The 20877-nt window shown below is 40.2% G+C and overlaps 1 protein-coding gene and 1 pseudogene across 2 annotated transcripts in view; one reads left to right on the top strand and one right to left on the bottom strand.

Moving 5' to 3' along the window:
* Window positions 1-11091, top strand: part of NR4A3 (nuclear receptor subfamily 4 group A member 3) — a 33878-nt gene extending 22787 nt beyond the window's left edge. For both annotated transcript variants that reach the window (XM_038388559.2, XM_043508539.1), the window contains exon 8: window positions 8035-11091. In XM_038388559.2, coding sequence (XP_038244487.1) covers window positions 8035-8297 — 263 coding nt within the window. In that variant the 3' untranslated portion in view covers window positions 8298-11091. The remainder of the gene's footprint in view (window positions 1-8034) is intronic.
* Window positions 11092-16592: 5501 nt separating this feature from the next.
* On the bottom strand, window positions 16593-20247 carry LOC119850493 (annotated as a pseudogene).
* Between the last annotated feature and the right edge of the window lie 630 nt (window positions 20248-20877).

The raw sequence follows: 20877 nt of genomic DNA, 5'->3' as shown, positions 1-20877 counted from the left end.
TTCCCATGTTTCTTGCGGTTTCCAGTGATAAAAGCCCTTTTGGTATAGAGATATTTGATGTGTTTTGTTAGTCTTCTCAAAACCTCCAGACAAATGAAAGTAAACATTTCCTCTAAATATGAAGAAATAACATTTCCCTCCCGACCAATGTTGTGTGTCTGTATTTGTCAAACACTGATATTCTTTTTCCCTATATTTGTAATGGAGCTTGAAGTTGATCTAAATTTGTGTTTATTCCTTTGTCTTATGATGTTGGCATATCTCCATTAATATGTTTTTTAAGAATTTACTATAAAATGATGAGTGGTATAAAAGAGTGGTATAGAAAGCCCTGAGAGAGAGAGAGAGAGAGAGGTGATTGCAGTAGAAGGAACAGCACAAAATACTGTTTGAGCTGCTTATCTTTATTCTTATTATTTCTCAACGATAGCATAATGGGGAAATGGTTATAATCTGGAGAATGTTCTGGTTTAATACTCCTTGTTGTGGGATTTGTTCATGGACAATCAGTTCCTGGCTTTCCCCGACAGCCTGAGTATGCCACTGCACATACTTGTCTCAGGCAGCACCAACCTCAGAAACAGTCCCTGCACCATGTATCTAGGTAAACAGAAGGGCTTCTGAGAGTGGTGCTCTGCTTGATCTGCCTGACCTCAGGAGTGCTCTTCATGAATCAAACAAAGAGGCCAGTGCTCTCGGGAGGGGGTGGGGGGAAGTAGTATGGTAGTCCGTGGGATGCTGGGAGCAGGAGAGAGGAAGGGAAGTAGTTGGAGGGTGTTTGAGAGAACTAACTCCTCTCTCTCCTGTGGAGGGGCAAGGAAAGAGGACAGTAAAAGCCAGTACTGGGGCTAAAAGAGGTTTTCGTTCTCCCTCCCCATCCCCAATCCCTGTGCTCCCAGTGGTCAAGTCCTCCCCTGCCCCCAAATCCCACTGAATGCCATTCTCCTTTCTCAGCTGCCCAGCCCAGCCCCTCTGGTTTTACTCTTCTGTGCTGCTAAACCCTGCCTTCCCCACAGTAAAATTAACCTGGACCATTTCACTCTCCCAAAGCCAGAAAACTCTTTCACCCCCACATCCCGCAGTGATATACCAGCAACCCCTTCACACCAGGCTGTCAAATCCTGTAGCTGCTCCCCCTGGCCTCACTGCATGGAAGCAGCATCACACATTCCTGTAGCCCGGCTGAGAGATCAAGCATTCAGTGGAACTGAACGAATGGACTGCAGCTGCTTCTCCCAGCCACTGGGGAATGCTCAAGCTCCTGTTCTGCAGGCAGCCTCTCTGCTCCTCCCCTGCTGGAGTTTGGGGAAAAGCATCCAGCAGCAGCAGCATGCATAAAAGGGGAGGGGAGGGGACCAGTGCTGTCCTCAGAAACCTCAACATAGTATCCAGCTACCTCACTTAGCTTCAAACTTCTTCCCCAGTTACCCTCCAGACATCCAGCACCCACCCATCCCAGCACTCCCAGACACCCTACAGTACCCGACCTACCCCAACCACCCCAACACCTTCCAAACATGCATCCATCTACCCAATATCTCTAGACACTCTCCAGTACCTGTGTGAGCATCCTCCGCAATTCTTCTACCTATCCCAGCCAACCCTCTCTCAGCTGACAACTTTTGTGCCGCTCCATGTCCTATCCCCTTCCCCCAGTCTCCTCTCCCTGCCCCAGTGTGGGTGAAAGCATATTGACAAGATGGAACTTATGGTTATAGGCAAATTATTTACAAATATGTAAATGGACTCATTAAATAATTCGTGTAATGTCACACTGGGACTACACACAATTTGAAGGGTGTTGTAAATGTATTGTCAATACTAAGTACAGAGATAAATTGAAAGGTATACAGCAGCATCAAATATACAGAAAAAGACTAAAAAGACAGACGATTTTAATGAATTAAATAGGCACATTATGTTATTAATGTAAAAGTCCATACATGTGTTTTTTTTCTGTTTATTTGATGTTCCGGGCTTTGATGCAGAATATAAGACAGTGTGCTGCAGCCTCAATAGGTCCCTTATGACAGATCATAAAGATATAGTATTAGCCTTCACCCAGATTAGAAGAACTGACATCTGGTCTGATGAAGGTGGGTTGCAAACAGTTAACTCAAAACTCCACAATACCATAGTAGGCCTTTTTTATTTAAGGTGCTCCTCTAGGATCTTCCTCTCTCTGTCTCTGTTCTCCGTTTACTTCCTTCAGTTAGTTAGGCAGGGCTAGACACATCTTCCTCCAGAGCACGTCAACACTGCTTTAAGCATCAGCCAGAAGAGAGTAATTAGAAAACAGTGCAACATGTTTTTCCCACATCCCCATGAGAGCAAGAAATGAGTTCTATGCTGTTCTGGTTTTGTGGATCACTTTCGATCTTGAAATGTGGGATCCAAAGGTCTGAAGAACCAGAAGATGCTTAAGTAGAACAGTGCCAACATGGAAAGCACAGAGGCAGTGAAGCCCGGAATTTCTTTCAATTTTGGAAGAGGAAGAGCTTGTAAAAAGGGAAGAGGAAATCAAATAATTATACTGAAACTGGGAGAGACCCTAATTTTCAATATAATTAGCTAGGAGGCCCTTTTTGAATCTGGGACATAGACTGTTGCTTCCAGGATATTAACACATCTCTGGTTGATAGGAATTAATTAAACAAGAGACAGATTGATTTAAATACAGAGCCTAAAAGCCCCTTGTATATTTGCAGAGAGTGGTGTTTTCTAGAGAGGTAGGTCTGCGTCAATGGATTGGTCCTATCCTGCTATACTCCACCACTGTCTGGAGTTAGGGAGGGTAGGCAAGCTAAGCCTGGAACTTAGCTCTGGTCTTTCATTTTCTTCCTGCAGAAGTGTGACCTTCAGCAGATTTATTGCCAGGAATCACATAGAGATCTCCTGGGGTGAAATGTAGGGAAAGCAGAAGGGTGTGAAAAACTGTCTGTGTTCAAATTTCTCAGGATTAACTCCTGACTTTGCAGAGGTCTAGATGCCAAGTTTCTGAAAGACTCCTGATGATGAGTCATTTTATTCAGGTTTATGGAGGGAACACCCACCATGAGATACCATTTTTGTTGCAAAAGTGGGTGACAGGCCAATTAACCAGGGAGATATTAACAAGGCAGAAAAATCCTACTTTTCACCGGCCCTGCACCTGCTTCACTGCTACTGTAAGGAGGTCTGTGTACAACAGTATTTGTGCACCTCCTCCGTTATTTAGTGAAAACCTCTTTTTTGACTAGCTGTCCTTCTTAGGGCAAATCCTGCCCTTGTTATTCACATGTGTACTGCCACTGAAGAGAACAGGCCTAATTGAAATCCAGCGGCAACGGTTACAACTCCATTGACTTCAGTGTAGTTGCACCTCTTATATCAAAGGCCTGCTCCTGCTCCCATTGGAGTCAGTGGCAGCATGGTGGGCTCCAGGTCTTAATCTGACCCAGTGGGAGGACGCACATGGATAAAACAAGCAAGATTTGTCTCCTTCTGCTTAGAGTCACTTGGATGCTACCAGAAAGGCACTTTCCAGTGACTTCAGAGGTGTGATAAACTAATAGATTAAAAAGAAAAGGAGTACTTGTGGCACCTTAGAGACTAACAGATTTATTTGAGCATAAGCTTTCATGAGCTACAGCTCACTTCATTGGATGCATTCAGTGAAAAATACAGTGGGGAGATTTATATACATAGAGAACATGAAACATTGGGTGCTACAATACATACTGTAACGAGAGTGATCACTTAAGGTGAGTTATTACCATCAGGAGAGCGGGGGGGGGGGGGGGGGAACCTTTTGTAGTGATAATCAAGGTGGGCCATTTCCAGCAGTTGACAAGAACGTCTGAGGAACAGTGGGGGGTGGGAATAAACATGGGGAAATAGTTTTACTTTGTGTAATGACCCATCCACTCACAGTCTCTATTCAAGCCTAAGTTAATTGTAGCCAGTTTGCAAATTAAGTCCAATTCAGCAGTCTCTCGTTAGAGTCTGTTTTTGAAGTTTTTTTGTTGAAGAATAGCAACTTTTAGGTCTGAAATCGAGTGATCAAAGAGATTGAAGTGTTCTCTGACTGGTTTTTGAATGTTATAATTCTTGATGTCTGATTTGTGTCCATTTATTCTTTTACGTAGAGACTGTCCAGTTTGACCAATGTACATGGCAGAGGGGCATTGCTGGCACATGATGGCATATATCACATTGGTAGATGTGCAGGTGAATGAGCCTCTGATAGTGTGGCTGATGTGATTAGGCCCTATGATGGTGTCCCCTGAATAGATATGTTGACACAGTTGGCAACAGGCTTTGTTGCAAGGATAGGTTCCTGGGTTAGTGGTTCTGGTGTGTGGTGTGTGGTTGCTGGTGAGTATTTGCTTTAGGTTGGGGGGCTGTCTGTAAGCAAGGACTGGCCTGTCTCCCAAGATCTGTGAGAGTGATGGGTCGTCCGTCAGGATAGGTTGTAGATCCTTGATGATGCGTTGGAGAGGTTTTAGTTGGGGGCTGAAGGTGATGGCTAGTGGCGTTCTGTTGTTTTCTTTGTTGGGCCTGTCCTGTAGTAGGTGACTTCTGGGTACTCTTCTGGCTCTGTCAATCTGTTTCTTCACTTCAGCAGGTGGGTATTGTAGTTGTAAGAATGCTTGATAGAGATCTTGTAGGTGTTTGTCTCTGTCTGAGGGGTTGGAGCAAATGTGGTTGTATCGTAGAGCTTGGCTGTAGACAATGGATTTTGTGGTGTGGTCTGGATGAAAGCTGGAGGCTGGTAGGTAGGAATAGCGGTCAGTAGGTTTCCGGTATAGGGTGGTGTTTGTATGACCATTGCTTATTAGCACCATAGTGTCCAGGAAGTAGATCTCTTGTGTGGACTGGTCCAGGCTGAGGTTGATGGTGGGATGAAAATTGTTGAAATCATGGTGGAATTCCTCAAGGGCTTCTTTTCCATGGGTCCAGATGATGAAGATGTCATCGATGTAGTGCAAGAAGAGTAGGGGCATTAGGGGACGAGAGCTGAGGAAGTGTTGTTCTAAGTCAGCCTTAAAAATGTTGGCATACTGTGGGGCCATGCGGGTACCCATCACAGTGCCGCTGATTTGAAGGTATACATTGTCCCCAAATGTGAAATAGTTATGGGTGAGGACAACGTCACAAAGTTCAGCCACCAGGTTAGCCGTGACATTATCGGGGATACTGTTCCTGACGGCTTGTAGTCCATCTTTGTGTGGAACGTTGGTGTAGAGGGCTTCTACATCCATAGTGGCCAGGATGGTGTTTTCAGGAAGATTACTGATGGACCGTAGTTTCCTCAGGAAGTCAGTGGTGTCTCGAAGATAGCTTGGAGTGCTGGTAGCGTAGGGCCTGAGGAGGGAGTCTACATACCCAGACAATCCTGCTGTCAGGGTGCCAATGCCTGAGATGATGGGGCGTCCAGGATTGCCAGGTTTATGGATCTTGGGTTACAGATAGAATACCCCAGGTCGGGGTTCCAGGGGTGTGTCTGTGCGGATTTGTTCTTGTTCTTTTTCAGGGAGTTTCTTGAGCAAATGGTGTAGTTTGTTTTGGTAACCCTCAGTGGGATCAGAGGGTAATGGCTTGTAGAAAGTGGTGTTGGAGAGCTGCCTAGCAGCCTCTTGTTCATATTCCGATGTCCTAATTTAGATTAAAAGATTTAGAGATTTGGGAAATAAATTGCCTGTGGCCTAGATCTTCAAAGAGATGTTGGGGCTTAAATACCTTTAAGGATCTGGCCCTATGTGCTTAAGTCCAGTAGTTGATTTTCCAAACTCTGCAGCAATGCACAAAGTAATGGGATAGGTTTACAGCATCTCCACTATACTACACAGTTATTTATTTTTAAAGTCAGCCTGTGGATCTGTTTAAGTATACCAGCTCTCTGGACCTATAAATATGTCTTCACTAACATTGCTAAAATACAACCTTAACGCAGATTAAAAGGTGGGAACACTTCAAAGATTTAAAGATTAATTTAATGTTTCACAGAATTCCCCAGAAGACTTGGGCCAAAAAATCTGCACAGATTTTTCAATTTTTATAAAATATTTAGTCACTGTGTTCTTTAAATGGCAATATCCGTCTAAGTATTTACTCTAGGTGACCTGTACAGTCAGGCTTACATAATTACATTATACACAATTTACTGGAAATGTATTAAATATTCAGTGAACCCTTTGTTTGAATGTAAACAAGTCACTTCAAATATCTAGGTTTTGAAATTCTTTGAAGGTGAAAATGTTTGAGCAGCTGTTACTACCTAGATGAGTATTTTTCATGTATTTGTTACATAGCACACCAGATTGATGGCAAATGATAGAGTATATTAGCTTTGGACCAAAGGTTTACACATGTGGGGCCTGATTCTGATCTCACACCAGTATAACTCAGGAGTTAGCTCCATTGAAGTCAATGGAGTTACAAAAGTGTCAAACTGGGAAAAATAAGAGGATGATCAAACCCATACATTTCTGTCTACTTTTATTGCAGTTGCCTCCATTTTAATTAGTTTATCAAAAACATATATCCCGAGCAGTCACTACAGAGAGGAATTCAGGAGCACGGTCCCCCACTACACATATACATATACATGCATGCCTGAGAAGAGTGAGGTGCCCACCAGAGCCCCTACACTTTCATTATTCCTGGTTTTGGGGCAAAGAAGAATGTGCTCCCTGCATTGGTTCCACTTTTTAGGGAGATGACCAGAAGAAAGTGCCTCCTGCCAGATCCTTCCTTCCCATGGACAATGGAAAAGAGGGGAAGAGAGATTGGGAGAATGGAGCATAATCTTGGCATAAGGATGGGGAGGGGGAAGGGGCTCTACAGATAATTGGGAGTGCATTGAGCATAAATCTTTCACAACTCCCCACTTCTTCACCTCCCACCATTCTCCCACCATATTTCCTTAATTGGTTGCAGGCCTAACTATCTACAGTATATTATGTTTGCTAGTTAATTTAATCTGTTTTTTCTTGCTCCTCCCTGGCAATTATAATTGTATTTAAAACAAGAAAGATAACATTGCTTGTGAAGCAAATTCTTACATTTCTGCACATTTGAAATTCAAAGACAAATTAAAATGCAACAGTTATTTGAGATTATTGTTCAGAAACATGTTACATTCATTCATCCAGTAAGTATTGACGGTAAACAATGATGCAAAGCTTTCTTTTCGTATATGTCTGCTAAGAGATTGTTTTTAATGAATCACAAATATGAAGCTTTCTCCTCAAGCTTAATGAACTGAGGATGTGTAATTTCACTGCAGCATTTTAACAGAACATAAATAGGGGAGGGTGAGGAGAAAACACCTTAGCTAGAAGCCATTGGTTTGGTTTTAGGAATTTCAGAAGTTTTTCATGATGGGTAACACAGTAGCTCTTTTACTTTATGCATTGCTTGCTCGAAGGTGGAAATAGTTGACTTCCAGACTTCTTTTATCTCAGACTTTTTAGTGATAAATAAAAGCTGTAGATTATCAAAATAAAAAAGAATGGTTGAGGTGCCTTTGGTTTCCTGCAAGAGTGTCTGTAAATTCCTAGTGGAATTCCAGGCCTAGTGCTGATGGAGCTGGCTGTGGATATTGATCTCCACTTGAATTCACTGAATAAATAATGGTTGCCATAGTTATTGAGCATTCACAACTGGTAGGGAGGCAAGGAAATCTCCAAAACACCTCCTGTGATCATTTTGCCATATAATTGTCCAATTAAATTATGCTTTATATAATTAAAAATGTAGATAGCTCAGGTTTCTTATATTAATTATAATTTAAATTATAGTTGAAAGCCACCATTAAATATTTTGGTTGCTAACAAGAAAGGGCAATTATTATATTTTCTTATTACATGAAACAAGGTCAGTCAATATTATATGGCATCACCATTCTAATATATTATTATATACTTTAAAAGATCTTCGTTTTGTCTGTTACAGTATTACCTGGTTATAAGGTTGATTACCCTAGAGTAAGGAGCAGATTTATTCTCATAATGACATTGATTTGGCTGTTCTCTTGCGATCCTTTTGCAGAACGACATGGATTAAAAGAACCAAAGAAAGTGGAAGAGCTATGCAACAAGATCACTAGCAGCTTAAAAGATCACTTAGCTTTCAGCTGCCAAAACAAAGGACAGCCACTTGAGTCTGCAGAGCCTAAGGTACTGGGTGTTCTTGCTGACTTGCGTTCTCTCTGCACACTGGGACTGCAGCGCATCTTTTACCTGAAACTGGAAGATTTGGTGCCACCCCCTTCCATTATTGACAAGTTGTTTCTGGATACCCTACCTTTCTGAGTCTCAAATTACCCTCATGAAAGTCTAATGCCCACCAGAGCAGGCAAATGGATTGTGACTTACTGCTAACATTTCTGCGCTTACATAACAGAAAAGCAACTCCAGCCCTAAAATGAGGACTTTTCAGGCGCTTTTTCCTTACAAACTAAGGCCTAAAATTTAATGGCTTACTATTTGGGGGTTGTGTTCTTGTTTTTGTTTATTTTTTGTGTGATTTGGGTTTTTTTACAAATTGCTAATAAGGCACTTTTGGACAATGCTATCCCAGCAGTAAAAGGTTAACAAGACTGTTTTAAATCTATTGTGTAACACCTCATCATATATGGGGAATACAAATGTAGATGCTGTGTTTGAAAACAAGAACAACAAATAGTTGTTTGCCAGGGTAGTATGTGTTTTGTGATGATACCTTTAGCATACTTCCTGTATCAAGGGCACACATATTGGCACAAACTAAACAAAAGTTCACTTTTTTTAACAAAGGACATTCAACTGAATATTTCGTATAAATCAGATATAGCAAAATGACAATGGCTGTTAGCTCCCATGTTCAAGTGCAATTTTTTAAAGTGCTGTCTTACTAAGTCTTGTTTATTAACTAATTTATTTTAATATGAAAATAAAATCGAAGAAATCAAGTGAGAAGATTACATGCACTAACTTACACGACAAAGTTTCCCAAACTTGAATCCATGTAGTGTGACTTACTGACAAATGTATGTGGAAGACACAGGGACAATTTGTGGTTCAGCTGAGCACTTGTTCCTTAGATAAGGAAGTAAAAGTAAGTAGTGATTGGAACGCACAGGGTCAGCATCAGGGATAGTTAAGTTTTAGATTTAATCTAGGTAACAAGTTAGTAAACAGTCACAAGACGGTTTTGAAGAACAAGCAAGTCTTGTAAAATAGTCTGAATGTAAGAGTTAGGAAGGCTATAGTGGGCTGCATTTAAACATTCCGTGTTCGTACTCCTTTTTTGTATGTTTATATTGTTGATGCCATATTAATATGAAATAATTTGTTGCATAGTGTCTTTATTTGTATAAACGTTTGTATGCATGGTATATTGTAATGGCTTTGCCTGTATTTATTGCAATGACTGCCAGCTCATGGGAGCCATGTTACACAAAGTAACTAAATGGGGTGTTCACACTGACTCAGATACACCAGTTAGAGAACTGTATGCAGATACATATACATACATACATATATATATATACATACACATACATACATGCACGCACGCACACACACACATATATATATGTATGTGTGTGTGTGTGTATATATATATATGTGTGTGTGTCTTTTTATTAACCATTTGTATATAAAAATATCTGTCACTTCACAAGCAAAATTATTTTACAGTTCATTTGCAGTGACTTTTAAGGCAGTACTGTTTAGCACTTTGATATTAAAATCTTGCTCATGTTTTGCTAAATTCAAATAATATTTAAAGATTTTAGTTCTAAAAAACTTTATATGCACTGTATTAAGTCAAAATTTTGTTGGTCATTTTGCTAAGAAAATTTTTTTGAATGTCAACCTGATGTCACTGTATCTTTTGTTAGCTTTAAACGTTCTAGCTTTTTGTCCTTTTTTAAACTGTGCTGTTTATATGGAAATTAAATTATACTATCAAACAGATGCCAAATGAATTGCCTAATTGCTGCAACAGATAACCCAGATATCAAGTCATTGTATTCTTTTCAAGTATCATCTGGTATTTTATCACTTATTATGTTTGGATGTGCTTTTATGAAAATTATTCTTATATCAAGATTTTTAGTAGTATCAATAGGAAAACAGACTTCTAATCATTATAGTCAAGATTTCCAGTTTACCTGAAGATAATATTTGGAAACGTTTTGCTTTTAGTATTGACTTGTAAGCTTATGTGCAAACATAATAGTATAATTAAATATCAGAGAAGCTAACATTTCTTGTAGGTTGGGGTCAGATGCCTGATCTGCAAGACAAATCTATTTTGACCTGAATTTGAAATTTTGTGTATAATTTGTATATACAAACGCACGCACACACACACACTAGACATCAAAAAGTGTGTTTACTTCTGTCCCTTTGTGTAAAACAAAAGATCTAAACACCTCTGAGGATCTGGGCCAAGGTCCCTTGAGAAATCATCTTTACTTCAGGACAAATCCTGAAAAGCTGCTGAGCACCCTCAGTTCCACGCTGAGGACTTTCAGTGCTTCATGGGACTGGACCCTTGAAAAGTACTTTCACACAAATCAGCATAATTTTTCTTGGAACAAGATACATTTATTAGGAAGCATGTTTTTGATGGTAGCAGGTCCAGGGCCCTAAGTTAGACTTCAGGTCCCAATGTGCTTCAGTTTTCCATAGCCGTTCTTTACTGTGATACTCTCCAACATCATGTAATCTGTGGAATATCCTTCACATTTATTTAAATTCACCAAATGTATTTGTGCAGTATGATCTATGACGGATCACGATAGCAAAAGAAAGAATTAAAGAAGATTAGCCTACTACTTTTATTCGAGTTCTCTCAGTGTGAACATGCCTTTTTGCAGGCTGAATTCAGGAATATATCAGCTGTTAAAGGAGAGTGCCTTGCTTTTATTTCAGACAACAGAGTATTTCAAAAGTTTCTCTGCTCTTCTAACAGCAGTGTGCGTTTTTGGTTTTTTTTGTTAAGCTGTGGGTTGAAAGAAATGCTCTTGTACATATACAATGTAAATTAAAAACTATTAAATTGAATAACATTTTTTCAGAGGCCCCCGGTGTGTTTAATAAATATGCTTAATTCTGATGTGAATTTTTTATCATTTGTAAAACCTTAAAAATTTGTCTACTTGAGGCTTAAAAGTGGAAGCAAGCTTAAGAACACTGAAAATTTAATGGCTACACATTGCATTAAAATACTTAAAAAAAAACCACCTTAAAGGAAAACTAGTCAGTATTGCCAACCCAAATGTTCAAAAATCATGTGTCAGATGCACCAAAAATCATGAGATTGGCTTTAAAATCATTAGATTATGTAAAAATAATGGATTTCTATTTGCCTTCTGCTTTTTAAGCCTTTAGGATGCACTGGGGTCATATTTTGAAGCTTCCTCCACAGCCACAAGGGCTAGAAAAGGAAAAAATAAGTTAAGAATGAAGACTGAAATCATCACATATCCACTTGACTCAAGGAGCTGGGACTTTAAGAACAAAACACTTATCATGAGACTCATGACAAAATCATGAGAACTGGCATCACTGCGGGTTAGTTACAAAATCTTAGCTAGATTTTGAGGGCCAGATTACAGCTGTCTGTGAGAAAGCCCTAACGGGGAGTTCCACCCTTCCAATAACTCTCCTTCCCTCCTCCTCCACCCCTGCAAGCAGCTGTAATTTACCTACAGGTGATGGAGTGTAGAGGGGCAGGGATGGAGGGGATGCCTACAGTTCTCACAGCACCAGAGGGGTGTGTCTAGATAAAAGGAAGGCAGGGTCATGATCCCACCCTCCACCACAATGAATCACAATATACTGGCAGGAGAACACTCCAGGTGGTGCCAGCAGCACTTTTTAAAACCCTGGCAAGTCCCCTCCTCAGTGTGGTTCTCCTTTGTAGGAGGGGTCATTTAGCCCTTACTAAATAAGCCTGTGTAATTACCACTGCTTTTTCTAAACAGTTGTAAGAAATGTCTGCCATTGTTTCAATATCTCCATAACTACAGATGGGCTCAGGGGAGAGCACTTGTTTTAGTGGAACTTCCCAGCAGGAGGCCAGGTCAGATGAGGTGCAGTAGGACATGGGGACTGCAGCTCACTAGCTGAATGAGTGACAAAGCAGGAGATTGTCAAAAATGTCAAAAAAGGGCTCCTTTTGAAGCGATCACTCTTTTTAAATTAAACAACAACACTTCAAATTGTTAAACAGAGAGACCGAGAGTAGCTTTCAGCTTTGAAGTCTCCTATTTGGTCAGACTTTGAAATAGTGGGTTACATTCCCTGGGTCTGATTTCCCCCCTTCAAAATAAGAGTTACTCCCACTGATATCACATGTATTTAAACTCACAGTTATGGCAACAATAGTGAATTGTGTCAGAGGTGGGAAAATAGAACCACAGCCTGGTCTAAATGATCGGGCTTGACTCCTTCTCTGCCCCAAGCTCCCATTGAACTTAAAGTATTTTTGGGTGTGCAGAGAATACAGAACTGGGCAACACACTATCAAGACTGCAACTTTCTATTTCCTTGTTAATTTAAATATATTAAATATTTAAGTGACTTAGTCCTTGGAATGAGATGTGTGGTCTGACCACTCAGTTCTTCAATGGGAGTTTGGCCTGAGTAAGGACTGCAAGGTCAGAGCCATATGGTAAGTCCATCCTGTGAAGGAGGTGTGAACAACAGCCTCAGTACCCCTTTGAGGGTGAACATATCTGGAGTTGCAGTAAATCTTTTTACTACTACAGAGCCATTTCCCTTTTAACATTCAAGTTTGTTCACAGAATTAAAATATTCTGTATAATCCATAACACAAGCCTAAAGCTTTGGTTATGTTTAACTTGAGGTAAAGTAGTTTTGTATAGGTTGGAGCATATTTTTCACAAAAATGGCAATCCCCTTGGTGGAGGAAATTTGACATGCGTTATGATTGATTGTCAGGTTTCAGAGTAGCAGCCATGTTAGTCTGTATTAGCAAAAAGAAAAGGAGTACTTGTGGCACCTTAGAGACTAACAAATTTATTTGAGCATAAGCTTTGATGCATCTGATGAAGTGAGCTGTAGCTCACGAAAGCTTATGCTCAAATAAATTTGGGTGCCACAAGTACTTCTTTTCTGATTGATTATGTATATTACAGCAGCATCTAGAGGCCGCAACAGAGATGTTAATCACGATTCCTAACACATGGGTAAGAGGCAGTCCCTGTACAGAATAGCTTACAATCTAAATAGGCAAGACAGACAAAGGGTAGGAGAGGAAACAGTGCGTAAGTGACATGCCCAGGACACACAGCAGTAGTAGATCAGGGAATAGCGCCCAGTTCTCCTAACTCCCAGTCCAGTACCCTACTCGCTATACTACACAGCCTCTATGATAGACTTTTCTTTAAATGGACAATTGATGTTCCCATGATACCAAATTTTAAACAAAATGACAAGAAAAGAAACCAATAGATTCAAAACAACGAAAGTATGACACACAACAGGCTAATTTTGCTTTCTCTATTCATAAGAGGAGTGACACCGACGTCAATGGAGCTATTCAGGTGAGTAAGACAAACATGATTTGACCCAGCATTTGGAAGTCGGTTATGGTTGATTAACATACTAGATAGTGAGTATTTAGAAAGAAGAAATTCACCCCTGCTTTATTGACTTAATGAAGCTGACCCATAGGAATATTGCAAGATCTGGATAAAACAATAATTACTAAGGGATAAAAGGATTAACATTTTTATAAATTACAAGCTATTGATATAGTAATTGTATAACAAAGAGTCTGTTAATCAAATACTTAACTGTTAATGTGATATTTGAGAACTGAACTCCTACTTTTATATGAAAACAATAATTGTGGTGATTTATTAAATTACAAGGAAAAGCAGGTGGTACACAATATATAAATAATTTTTGTGTTTTCTTTTTAACACTGGATATCTTGATTTTTACATTAATATTTGGGGGCTGATCTAGCAGCCCTTGTTTACAGAAGTAGCTCCATTAGCTTCTGTGGTTTTACAGCTGTGAATTCCATGCTGGATCAGGATGCTGATTTGACCCTACCAAAGCAATGATATTTATTAACATTAAGGGTGAAGCGCCAGCTGTCACTGACATTGTCATGACTACCGCAACATATTTGTTTGGAAACAGTTTGTTTACAATGCAACTATTTTAATGTCAAATCCAAGAGGGAAGGGATGGGAACGAGAAGAGGCAATTGGAACGCCATGCTTTCACTTATCTCTTTTTTTAATTGTGCTTTTAAGTTTATGATAAGGGCATTCAGAGCTCTTGGATGGACATTCTTTGGTGTGGCATTTTAATCAATAAACAATCTAAATGACATACATCCAGTGAAGTATTTTTAAATACCCGAGATATGTGAAATACACCTGAGCCCCCTAACCTCTTAAGCAATTTGTTGAGCTTGGTTTAAAAAACAACGTCCCCCCCCCACACTAAATTCCACTGTGGTCTGAGGCCCTTGTTCCCCATGAATAAGTATTGCTGTAGAGTCAAAGTGAGTTCCAAAGAGACTTTCATATTAGAGAAACTTTCAAACATATTAGATATAAAACAAAAAGTCATTTATCTTTCTCGTGGTTTTCATTATTTATCTTGCAACGTCTCCTAATTAATTGAAGATATTTGAGTTTAAACAAGACTCTGTCTCTTCCCAGCTCTTCCTACTTGATCCCTCAGAGAAGTCAGAATGCAGCATTTGTGGTATCATGTTACTTTCCATGGCAACAGTCAGTGATGTTACAAACTGGATTGTGACTAGGGTGGGCAAACCCCAAAGGCTCAAAAGTTCAGTTCAGATACCTACCTGAATCTATGAATGTCCCCAGTCCAGGCCCACACAGCCTTTTCCCCCTTTACTTATGCTTTCCATCCCCCTTTTCTGATGACTGACTTCCAGACTCTCACTGCAGTTCTTTCCCAGTTACCTCTGCCCCCTGGCCTCCAGTTAATACTGTAAACCCCTTTGGTCTCCAGCTCTCTCTTCCTCTCCCTCTACACATACACATATACCTTTTAAAGAAGAACTACAGCTGTATTTGTGTTAGGCTCCAGTACCTACACATTGAATTCTTGAAAGGAATTGACAGTTTCTCTTGGTGCCACAGCCACTGAAATCTAGAGCAGACTCTTAGGGGTTGTTATCTTGGGACAGAATTATTCTATTTGCTTCAGTATGGAAAATTCTATGGAGTGAACAATATGATATGTTAAATAGAAAAAAAATAAAGATTTAGATGCAAACTCAAAAATCAGTTTATCAACAAGGACATTCAGAAAAGTAAAGAAGCATAGGAAAGAACGACAAACTTATGAGCAAACAGTTAGCTTAGTATAGGTAAAACTAACACAAACATGGAAAGCAAACCAGTAGGTTTTTGCCATTTGAGTTAAGGTATCAGCAGATTGTTAGAAAGTAATAAAAATTATAAAGCCACAAAATAACTATTTGACTCAGAAAGCAAAAGAGATAATAGATGTTTTTGGCCAATATTGCATAGCTCTGTATAGCAAGCAAGAATCCCTGCAAAAATATTACCAAATGCAATAACTCTTGACAGTGGACATGCTCACAAAGCTTATAAAATACAAATCAGAGGGCTTGGTCAGGTCCTTGGTAGTTAAGGGATTTGAGAGCAAAATCAAATAATTAAAATAAGCGAAACTTCAAACCTGGAAGGTTATGAATTTAAATTTTAGAAAACTCGTTCTGCCGCAGATTGATGTATCACAATTAAACTGATCATAAACTGCAAAAGAAAGTACTTTGAGCAACTGCGGAGACACACTATTACAATCCTTCCTAAAAAAGAGCCAGAACTTGATCCATATGCCCCTATAGACCTACCTCCATTTTGGATATAGGCAATAGCTTTCTGACTAGGAGACTTTGAAAACAGATTTTCTGAAATAAGTTACCTAGGACACCTGGATCCAACAAGTCCTGTAACAAAATAGACGGTTCCAAATAAACTAAAATGAGGCCTTAATGTTGTCATACAAATATCAGACCTCAGTACAAAACTATTCTTCCTCTTGCTTGACCCCAAAAAAGCCTCTGACCGAGTGAAATGTAGTTTTTTTTATTTTGGCAATACCCTGAAAAGATTCCAAAATCAGGCTCTGAGTTTATTTAAGAATGCAAGATGCACCCTATTCTATCTCTTCTTTTGTTTGATTTGGTTGTGTTTCATTTTCTTCTTCTTTGCACTGGCCATTGAGCCTCTAGTAACAATGCTGTTATAGGATTTCAGGGAACTATAACAACTGGAATGGAAAATAATATTAATTAGCAATAGCATTTTACAGCTTCTGGATGTGGGCTGGTGACCTTACATAAGGTACAATAATGCCTGGGGCCCAATTCACTATTGCCTGGCAGTATATTATAAAAATAAGATATATTGTATATAAATAAGTATATTGTAAAAATAATATCTAATACTACCGGTATGCACCTACATACCAGCTTTGCTTTCAGAGCAATGCCTGATTTTCAGAGCTCATGAGCACCCGAAGCGCTAAATGAGTTAATGGGAGCAACAACTGCTCAGTTCTTCTGAAAATTATTGCAATTCACTATTAGCATTAGCATTAGAGTAGTTCCTAGAGATCCCAACTGCGATTAGAGTCCTATTATTCCAGGCACAGTCAGAGCCGGTCCAAGGATATTTTGTGCCCTAGGCGAAACTTCCACCTTGCGCCCCCCTCCCCCACAGAGCATCGCTTATTATAAACTTTCAAAAATGAATACTGCATAATGTGGCATTGTTCATTAGAATTAATACACATTTGTCTTGCAAATTTATTAATTTCATTATTTAGTCTACACATTTAATGAAAATAAATTAATAACCTGACAGTGTTGACATTGTTATTGCTTTTACTTTGCACGACATACCATGGATCTTAAAATAAATCACATACATTATACCCAATACACTGTCACGGAGCAACACGTTATAATTTAGAGTTTATTTTTCCACGCTTTCAGTTTAGCAAATTTAGAAACAAATTCCTCTAAGTCAATGCTGCAAGCAATGTCATGTTCTATTGACAAGGTAGATAGCCCAACAAGTCTTTGTTGCAACACTGATGTTCGCATGTATGTTTTTATCAACTTGAGCTTCAAGAAGCTTCGCTCACCACTTGGCACAGAAACTGGGAGAGTCAAGAGGATGCGAAGAGCAATAACTGTGTTGGGGACACTATCTGTCAGCTTATTTTTCCATTTGAAGTTCAAACCATCTTGCGGTGATGCACTCTTTTGGACTCATCTTGCAATAGCTTGCAATTCATTGCACAAGTCAAAGGCATCAATATCTTTGGATTCACCATGTTGCAAACTTGCTCCAGATTCAAGCAATGTTCCATAATTTGCTTTGGTGTTGTATTTTGCAAACTGTAAACATCATATAGGAAGCCAAAAACTGAACTAATTTGCTGCATCAATGTGAATCTTTTTTCAACCGAATGTATTGCTGTGTCGATGACTGCAAAGTAAAAATTCACTTTGAATTTTTCTTTTGGATTATAAACAGGCTTGTCATCTGCTTCACATGTGAACTGCTTCCTCTTTTTTCTAATACGGATTGGATCTGGTTCAAAAAGTGCCGGTACATCCAACTCCTCTGCAAGTTCACCTGCATCTACCAATGTTTTCTCAAAGTCTGCATCACTTCTGCAGCCCACAAGAAACTTCTTGGTTTCTCCAAGTTGATTAATGGCGTCACGTATGTCGAATTCTTTTGCCTGAAGTTCTTTGCTAATCATGTTGATCTCAAACAATATGTCATATCACACAACAAGAGAAATAAGAAACTTGAAACTAGAAATGGCTTTTGCAAGATCCTTTGCATCAACTCTTGACGTATTTGCCAGATGATCCTATTAGAGTAGTGTCATCATAGATCTCTATCAGAGCATCATAGATGTCACCAAGTTGATAGTGAAACAGTTTCAAGGCATCGATTTGACTTTCCCATCTTATTTCACTCAATGGTTTAACTGTGAGATTAGATACATGGTGTGTTAGAACTTCCCAGCGACGTGTAGAAGCTGAGAAATACACATGAACACATTGAACTAAATCAAAGAAGGCTGTTGCCTCCAAGAAACACTTTGCAGCATCATTAACAACCAAATTCAATGTGTCTGTATTCACACTGTCAGTCTTGGCAGGACCATCCTCGGATGGATGAAGAGACTCAGCTGGGAAGTACTGCAGGTCCTGCTTGCCCTCTACTCCTCTTCCTCTCCCATACCGCATAGTTGGAGCCAATCAATTGCTATTTGCATTTGAACCCATTAGTGCAGCTCTACATTTCCCTTTAGCCCTGATCTCTCTTTGGGGCACAGTGTCTCTCTGGCTTTGTCCCTCTCTCCCCGCCTCAGTCCCGGTTTGCAGAAAGCCCCAGCCCAGGGCAGCTCCAACCGTTCCCCCACTGACAGAGGCTGGAGCAGGGAGAGGGGCACCAAGGCAGCTCAGCTCTGTGGGCTGCCGTCCTCTCCAGCAGCCCGCGCATGAGGGGAGCACGGATCAGCAGGCACCTGAGCTGTGGGGAAGCGCTTACCTTGGCCAACGCACTGGTGTCCTCTTCCTCTGCTGGGCTGCCACGTGAGGCTCTTTTGTTCTCGGGGCGTGGTGGGGGTGAACACACTCTCCATGCCCCCTGCTGGGGCTGAGCATGGAGGCTGAGCCGAGGCAGCCGCCCATTTCCTCGCCAAGCCCCACTGCCTCTGGGCTTGCTTTTTGGCGCCCCCAAATCTTGGTGCCCTAGGTGGCCACCTAGTTTGTCTTGTGGTTACACCAGACCTGGGTACAGTACACACACATAGAGACAGCTCCTGCCCCAAAATGCTTAAAATCAAAAGAAACAGGACAAAGAAAGGAAGTAGTACTATTCCCCATTTTACAGACTGGGAATGAAGGCACAGAGAGACACCTTTCCTCTCCTATAACCTGACTCAGCATATCTTTCTGAAATGCTGTGTTCAGATTCACAAATATAAAATTATCTAGGGAGATCATTTCTGAAAGCTTAGAGTGAAACACCAAGGACACACTTCCCAGTCCTCACAGATGTATACATGTTAACTTTGATCAAACTCAAGTCAGAGTGTAAAACCCATAAGGTTCACAGCACGTGTATACATATTAGGAAGAATCAGAAAGTAAAGCCTCCAAAACCTATTGCTCGTTCTGCCCTAAAAGGATACAAATAAAGTTACAGAAGGCATCATTTCTAGCATGATATTCTAAAATAATAATTTAAAACGTATTACTAAAGTAACTTTGAAAGTGTGTCATAGAAGTTATTAAATGAAGAGCAGCAGAACTAGTCTGTAAAGTGACCTATCTAATCAGTCCACACCCTAGTGTCTTCTGCTATGAAAAAGAGCTCTTAGCTTAGTTCACAGAAAAAATCATCAGAGTCCAGGTCAGCTTCCCTAGCCCAGAGGACACAATATTACAAGCAAACTTACCAGCCTCCTTGGTCCTCATTAGACACCAAATGATCTCTCTAAATAATCCCATTTCCATATTTCCCGATCTGGGCAAAGTCATGGAGAAAGATGCAGTGAACAAACTCCAGCAACAACAGTTCCTTGACAACTTCTTGGACCCCATGCAATCACAAATCAGTCAGACTTGGGTATGGCACTGGATGCACTACTCAATGATCTCATGGCCCCAAAGAAGGGCTAAAATCTAGAACTGGTTAAATGTTGCAAAATCAATGTTCATTAACATTTATTTGAACGCTAAATGGCTACTTACTTGGCCAAACCCTTTTAATTTGCATATTTTGGGGGAATGGTTGGTCTTCATATGAATACCTGTATTTAAATACAGAAAGATTATTCATGCATGAGCAAGATAATTTTCTTTTTGCTATTCATTATTTATTATTTTCCCAATTTCAGCCATTCAAAATTTCAGTAATCCAACCAGGGAGCAGAAAAATGTGATATAAAAGTGACAAATCCCACAACACAAATAGCAAATAGTCAAAGAGTATAGCTCAGGCAGTCAAATTACATATTCTTCACAGTGATATTATTATGATATGATTATGACATTGTTATGATGTATTTTATGCAAGACAAGTCAAGTGAGGTATCATTGGATAGGTTATGGTTTGCTGAATATGATCATCCTATTTGTAATCATGTATCATTTTTGTATCCAAAGTTATGAATATTGACAATGTATCTGTATTTCAAAATGTAGTTACACCTGGGCAATGCCCACTAGACAAAATGCTCTCAGTCTAGATGGCTGGCTGGGAAGGGCCCATTCAGGTTAATGAGCCAGTAGGAAGAAACAACGGGCCTTAGGAGAAGCTTAACTCCCACCTGGGGAGCGTTCCTGAGGATGCTACAGACAGCCTCTGAGTAATGGCTGCTGTGACACTACAGGGACAGGTTACCTGGTGCTGGACTCCATCTTGGGATATCTATTTTTCCATTGACTGGCGTGGAAACCCAACTTTGAAACAAAGGGTTCCCGCCATATGCAAAAGCTATGTAAGGCAGGGGAGTGACATCATCTTGGTTGTTCACTGACTCCCCACCCAAGAGGACTCCTGGAAACACCTAAGGAACAAAGACTGAACTAGGGGAACTGCTGGAGCCAGGCTAAAGGGATTTTTAGCCTGTGAATGGAACATGTAGTGGATTCCAAGCTGTAAACAACAGCAGCTTTCCCCTTAAGAATCTGCAGCCTGCTTGTATCATCTCTTAGAACATAAGAACGGCCCTAGTGTGTCAGACCAAAGGTCCATCTAGCCCAGCATCCTGTCTTCCAACAGTGGCCAATGCCAGGTGACCCAGAGGGAATGAACAGAAC

The sequence above is a fragment of the Dermochelys coriacea genome, chromosome 2 (genome assembly GCF_009764565.3).
Source record: "Dermochelys coriacea isolate rDerCor1 chromosome 2, rDerCor1.pri.v4, whole genome shotgun sequence".
NCBI lineage: Eukaryota > Metazoa > Chordata > Testudines > Dermochelyidae > Dermochelys > Dermochelys coriacea.
Note: the sequence above shows the minus strand (reverse complement) of the source record. Positions and strands in the feature narration are given on the sequence as shown.